Source organism: Chrysochloris asiatica, unplaced genomic scaffold (assembly GCF_000296735.1).
Source record: "Chrysochloris asiatica unplaced genomic scaffold, ChrAsi1.0 scaffold00673, whole genome shotgun sequence".
Classification (NCBI taxonomy): domain Eukaryota; kingdom Metazoa; phylum Chordata; class Mammalia; order Afrosoricida; family Chrysochloridae; genus Chrysochloris; species Chrysochloris asiatica.
The window spans coordinates 244,997-252,220 of NW_006409191.1; the positions used below are offsets into that span (position 1 = coordinate 244,997).

Sequence of the window (7,224 nt, forward strand, 5' to 3'; positions counted from 1 at the left end):
TTTTTTTGGCGGATGCCATCCTGCCAAGGCACAGAACAGCAAGAAGCCTTATGCATGAAAAGTTCATTGTTTAGCAAAGCGACAATGAATGTCCCCTTGGTTGGCAAAGCCACAAGGGATATTTCATGCAGGGGCCCAGTGGTTTCTAGCTTTTCCTTGGAAAAATAGTTTATTTATGATTTCCTTATAAGAAGTTTTAGAAAATCTTGCATAATCATTAGATACTTTAAACAAACCTCGCATTATAATAGTTGCCTTTCACATTAACATAACTTTCACACCATATTCAATCTTATGTAGTTATAAAAACTGTTTTTTACATTAACAATAAGTTTTAACATTAGAGAGAGCCACGCTAGCTAAAATTTTAGCAATTCAAGCTTAAGATTGTTAGCAACATTCCATGTAGTTTTAGTCAAGGACATTAAGGCCTTTAGAAAGCAGCTTAGAAGACAGTCAAGGTCAGTGGGAGCTTGGGGACAGAGGTAGGGATTTGATTAGAGGTTTTGAGAAATTGTTAGTATAAGAGAATTACTGCTTTGTTCTTAACTAAGAAACTTTAGGGTACTTTTATGTTCTTGTTTTATTGTTAAATCAATTATATGTATGACCAGTTATAGTAAAAATTATGTTTTTGATTGTGAGTTGGAATTAATGAATCTATAGAAAGTAATAGATGTTGGTAAAGTTAGAAGTTAAGATGTAGAACTTTGTTTAAAATTAACCTGACATTTAAAAAGGATTAGAGAAAAATAAATCAAGGCCAAACTAGACATTTTAGGGAAGATTAGAGAGAAACACAGTCGCTCACTGAAGGCAGACCTTATCAAGGTAACTAAGGAGTAACTAAGGAGTGTAGAGACGCAGGAATGTTTGATGACCTTGTGTTCCTCTTCTACCTTTGATGTAAGAATATAATATTTGATTGATTTGTAACTGCTTGTACGTGACTATTGTGAGATCATAGTATATTCTAAATGGGATATAAGAAACAAAAATTTTTAAGTAAAGAGAGAGTCATCATTACCATCATCTGCCTGAGACTCAAACGACCCATTGACTCCATATAATTCATTCAGCCGACTCCACATCTTCTTTAGAGAGCCTCCTAATAATTTGTCGAGGCTGGTCCCTGGCATTTTTTATAAAGGAAACAAGTGTAAGTTGTTACAATCTGATGAACTTAACCTATACTTTTGGATGTTGTTGTTGTTGTTAAGTACCGTGAAGTCAGTTCCAACTCATAGTGACCCTTACAGGGTTTCCAAGGCTGTAAGGAACAGAAAGCCTCATCTTTCTCCCATGGAACAGCTGGTAGTTTCGAACAGCCGACTTTGAGGTTAGCAGTTCGATTTGTAACCACTACGTTACCAGAGCTCCTTGAGTGAAAGTAGTCAGTCACAAAAGTACATATATTACATAAGACCATTTTTGTAAAAGATTAAGAAAAGATACTCATACTAAAAGGGGGTGGGGAGAAAGAGACAAACAAGGACATTGCTGTTGTTGTTGCTATTAAGTACCATTAAGTCGGTTCTGACTCATAGCACCCAGCACAGGGTTTCCAAGGAACATCGGGTGAGCTTGAACCACTGACCTTGTTGTTCAAATCAATCTGTGGCCCAGTGCTTATCTTATAATGCCACACCAGGACTCCATTCATTAGAGATTTTGTTGTTGTTGTTGTTAAGTACTGTGGACTCGATTCTAACAGTAACCCTATATAAGGTTCCCAAGGGGCAGCAGTAGGTTTGAATTGCTGACCTTGTGGTTCCCACCTTAGCTAGAATCCAAAGCCCCACCCAGAACCTTCTGAGGTGGAACATTCCCACTTGAAAGGATATGCAGACAAGTCCAGAGTGGCTTAGGAACAGAAAATACTTCTTGAAAGAAAGATCAGCAGGAAAAAAAAAAAAAAAGGCCGTCTTTTTAGCTATTACAAGAACAAGCAAGCTGTTCATTGGGAAGCCATCAAGGTAAACAATCAAGTACCTTCAGGACAAATCCAACTACAAGACTGAAACTCAATGGCAATACATGGGCAGTCATGTAAGCTTGCTGGTTAACTGGTTGGGCTACATGTGAGTGGAAGTGGAGACATGGAAACAATGAAGATATGGGCTGAGTTCAACCATGTTCCATAGACTCCTGTCAACCTGGAAATGAGTGAGAGAAGATGAAGTGCTGGTTGGTCCAAAGTTTTGGGAGACTTGGGAACTCCTGAACCCACGGACAATGACCTAGCCATGGAGGGCTAAAGCTGACAGTGAAGCATACAGATAATATGAAGTTGGGAGAGATGCACAACCACATCCAAACTTGCAGATAATATCCATTTGACCTAGCTTTGATGGCTTGATAATCAGAACTCGACTTGTGAGGATGGCACAGAATGGTGTGGATATGAGTCAGAACCAACTAGACGGCACTTAACAACAACAACACCAACATTAGAATGGTTGGAAGCAGTAGCCAGGTACAAACTAGTTCTTCTAGTCTCAGGATCATGAAGACCGAGGTTCACATGCTCCATTAGTCTATTAGACTAATTTATTTCAAGTGCCTTTACTTTTTTCCAATCTTCTCTCCTCTGCACATGGGAAGAAAAACAGTTGCACTTTAATAGGCCGTTCAGGAGCTTTCAAGATCCTAGTCACTACTCATTAAAGTAGAATGTAGAATAATGTTTTTGAGTACTATGTTATCCCCAAGACTATAGTCCTGAAACCCCAGGACCACCAATTCATTCTCTCAAGGTGTTTGGTAATATATAAGAAGTTTTCATCATTTTATCTTCTGTGTTCTCCACCACATTCATGGATATGTTTGCAGCAAACTAAATGTTGTTGTTAATCACAATAAAAGCTTTTTAAAAATAAAAAACATTAAATAAGAGGGAAAAAAAGCACATTCAGAATCCTAACCCTAACCTTAAGAGTCCAGGATGGCCAGACTTGTTTCTCATACCTCAGACATATTTCAGAAGGCACCAGTCCCAAGAGAAGGACATCATACTTGGTAAAATGGAGTGTCAGTGAAAAAGAGGAATACCCCTAAGGAGCTGGATTGGCATAGAGGCAGCAGCAATGGGCTCAAGTTTAACAAGGATTGTGAGGCTGGTGCAGGATAGGGCAGAGTTTTGTTCTGTTGTGCATTGCTTGAGTTGGAATTCACTTGATGGGGTTGTTCCCATCAACAAAAATAATTGTTTGGTCATTAAGGATTTACATTGTTCTTTGATCAAAATGACAATAAATAATTTTGCTAATTAGGAGCTTTGGATATTGAACCCCCAGAGATACATGAGCTGCAAAAGATCTACCCTTGACCCCCTCACTCAGCAGCCTTTATTCACTCAGGAAGCAGTAAGCTCAGACTCCTCTCGCAGACGATCCTCTTCCCCAGGAGCCTGGGTCCTCACTTGGTTTCTCTACCTTTTCGGAGGGCAGATCTTCTAATTACATCACTCAACATCCAGGCCAGATGTCAAGCATCATTACTCAGGAATACCAGCCAGGTAACCTAGACTCCCTTATATAATGTACGGAACATGGACTAGAGTTTCACTAAAGGTTCATCCAGGGAAAGTTGGAGAAAGAATTGCTACTGCTGCTGCTGCTGTTGTTGTTGTTGTTACCATAGAATGGATTTGGATTCATAAAGACTCAATATACAACAGAGTGAAGAGTTGCTTGGGCTTGTGCAATCCTTATCATTGGTATGTGTTAATCCATTCTTGCTCATTTTTATAGCTATGTATCAATTCATTCTCTTCAGGGTCTTCCTGGTATCACAGGATTAAGGGGGAGTACATGCATTAAATAATTGGAGCCAATCTTCTACAGACTCCTACCAAACTATCTTCCATCTTCCTGACATGTTCCCTTTTATCTACACACCAGTCTCAAAGATCTCTAATTCTACCAGTCACTTACTCAGTCTCCTCAAATACAGGGACCATTTTCCTCCTTAGCAGATATCTGTCCCTTCTCACACATGATGATGACTACTACAGAATTCTCTAATATTTACTTGTATTTCTGTGGTGGAAAGGGAGGAGGATTTGTCAATTTTTCTTATTTCTGATTTTTTACACACATCATATCATGTCTGTGTGTACCTCTGATCAAGAAAAAACATGGAGTCTGAGAAAGATCACATTACTACACTAGTCCATCTATTCCACTTAATAAAACTGCAAAAATTTTAAATGATTACAAAAGCAGAGGTAGTATAATTTGAAAAAAAAAAAAAAAAAGACCAGCTTGGCACCCCTTCCAGAATAATATTTAAATGCAGTTATAACAGATTCACGTCTTTTAAAAGAATATAATAGCGTGCATCCAGAGGACATGATTTTTCCACATTCCTCTGCATTCTTTCCCACATGGTGTTTCCCTGTGTAATGCAGCTAAACATTTGAATATCTTCTCACCCATCCTTTCCATCAGTTTCATCAACAATATGGAACCCAGAAACCAAACAGGTGTTTCAGAATTCTTTCTCCTGGGACTGACAACAGATCCAGAAATGCAGCCCCTCTTCTTCAACATATTTCTGATCATGTACCTGGTCATCATCCTCGGAAACCTACTCATCATTCTTGCTGTCACCTCTGACTCCCACCTCCACACTCCCATGTATTTCTTTCTTTCCAATCTGTCATTTACTGACATAGGTTTAAGTACAACTGTAATCCCAAAGATGCTGCTGAACATCCAGACACAAAAAAAGTCTATCACTTACATAGGCTGCCTCATACAGACATGTGCTGTCATAGTATTTGCAAGTTTTGAAAACTGTCTTCTTGCAATAATGGCCTATGACCGATATGTGGCCATTTGTTGCCCACTGAGATACTCAGTCATTATAAACCCTCGTCTCTGTGGCATGCTGATTCTATTCTCTTTGTTCACTAGTATTGTGAATGGCCAAATCCATAGTCTAATGCTTTTGAAACTGTCCTTCTGTAGACACTTGGAACTCCCTCATTTCTTCTGTGAAATTGCTCAAGTTATCAAACTTGCCTGTTCCAATACCCTTATCAATGACATCTTGCTATATGTTATAAATTTCATGTATGCTGGTATTCCTCTTTGTGGGATCATTTTCTCTTATGTTAAAATTGTCTCCTCCATTCTGAAAATGCCATCAGCTGGGAAATACAAAGCTTTTTCCACCTGTGGGTCTCACCTCTCGGTTGTTTCCTTATTCTATGGAACAGGCTTTGGTGTGTACATTACTTCTGCATTTACACACTCACCCAGAAAGATAGGAGTAGCCTCAGTGATGTACAGTGTGGTTCCTCAAATGATAAATCCTTTTATCTACAGCCTGAGAAACAGGGATATAAAGGCATCCTTGAGAAAATTCATTAGTAGAGTACCTTGTGTTCACTGATTGTATTATCTGCTTGGGACTGGGGTTCTAGAATAAGGAATTTTAAAAGTGATTACTGGTAAGAATTACTAACTCTTCTAACAGCAAATTCAAAAAAATGACCTCTGCTTTGGACCCCAGTACTTTACTTCTTCATAGTAACTACAAAAAAACTCTTCCAATGTCAAATTCAAATTTGTACACAGCAATTGTTTTAAAATAACCCAAACAAGCTGAGTTTTACCAAGTTACATCATGCCTCCTTTACACAGCCTACAAACTGCTCCCAACATCTGCTATCCATAGATAAGATTTTTAAACCCTCTAGTCATAAGAACTCCTGGTGTGGCACTGTGGCTTAATGCACGAGACTGCAAATCCATTTGAACTGCAAGGTCGATGGTTCAAGCTCACCAGCTACTCCTAGGAAACCCTATACAGGGTCGCTATGGGTCAGAACCGATGGCATTTCATAACAACAACATATCATAAGGACTCTAATGTGCGCTATTGCCTTTGGAGTTTTTCTGACCCAGAGACTCTCCACCTTGCTGCAGGAGAACATCTCCTAGGGACACATAAGCTCCCTCCTTCCTTCCGCTCTTCTTCAAGGCCTTGAATGTCCACTTTCCATTCTGTTCTCTCCCTGCACCACTTGCCTCTGAAAGACATTTTACTGTGGGAGACTACACCCTACATGTTGTTGTTGTTGTTAAGTACTGTTAAGTCAGTTTCAACCCATAGCGACACTATATAGGGTTTCCAAGGAGTGGCTGGTGAGATTGAACAGCTGACCTTGTGATTCAAATCAACCAGCGTATTCATCCACAGTGCCACACCAGGACTCCCTCCATATAAGCTCTCAATGTGTCACCCTGAATAGCTTCCTGTGCAACTGCTATTTCGTGGTAATATGTGGTATGATATCCAAATGAGCTCTGGAAGCATAGGGGTTACAAATGGGGCTGCTAACCTCAGGGCCAACAGTTCGAAACTACCAGCTGTTCCATGGGAAAAAGATGAGGCTTTCTGCTCCCATAAAGATACACAGCCTCGGAAATCCTATACAGGGTCATTATGAGTCAGAACCAACTCCACACCAACCAAATCAAAGTATAAGCACTCAACCTCAAGGTCTGGTTGGACCACAAGTTGGGTGGTTCAACCTCACTAGCCACTCCTTGGAAACTCTATACAGGGTAGCTAGTTTGAACCATCAACTTTGCAGTTCAAACCAACCTTATAGTCAGGACTATATATGAAATATATGTACATATATTTCTTGATCATCCATTTAACTCACTACACTAAGTACATTTCAACTTAGAGTTGAACCTTGACTCTGCTTTTGTCTAGATGTGTTCTGTGTCTCTAAGCTTAGTTGATTTGGACAGGTTCCATAGAAACAGAGCTTGAGGAAGAGTTTCTTGGAATAGTGATGTTATGAACAGCCTTCACAGGCAAAATTTAGTATAAGAGAATGGATAAAGCAGAGAAAGATCTAAGTAAGGTGGCAGGTATAGCTAAAGGTTAACCTGACCTTGATCCAATGGGTTAGGTTGGGAATTGCAACTCTGTGAGACAAAAGAACTAATCTTTCATGCTCTGAATGACAAACAATATTAGTATCCACCATAATCAGTTTCATCATCTACAAAATGATCTCTGTGATTTGAAATTATTGTGATATACTTGAATTTCATCAGTTAGGAAACCTTTGGTTCTAAAAAGCCTTTGACTTTAATATTCTTAAGCAATTGAGATATATTTCATTACAAGGAAATTCTATCAGAGGTAGGGGATGTACAGGAACAGGAAAGAGGTTCCATTTAGTCCTCTGTGAGG

General features: G+C 39.3%; 1 protein-coding gene across 1 annotated transcript; it reads left to right on the plus strand.

Moving 5' to 3' along the window:
- The first annotated feature begins 4,461 nt into the window (after positions 1-4,461).
- LOC102819622 (olfactory receptor 7G2-like) lies at positions 4,462-5,400 on the plus strand. Its single transcript, XM_006877922.1, has one exon. The coding sequence runs from the start codon at positions 4,465-4,467 to the stop codon at positions 5,398-5,400; it is 936 nt and encodes a 311-aa protein (XP_006877984.1). The 5' UTR covers positions 4,462-4,464.
- The last annotated feature ends 1,824 nt before the right edge of the window (positions 5,401-7,224 follow it).

Bases quoted from the DNA above. Each gene is read 5' to 3' on its own strand.
- LOC102819622 (XM_006877922.1), top strand. From the start codon at position 4,465: ATGGAACCCAGAAACCAAACAGGTGTTTCAGAATTCTTTCTCCTGGGA.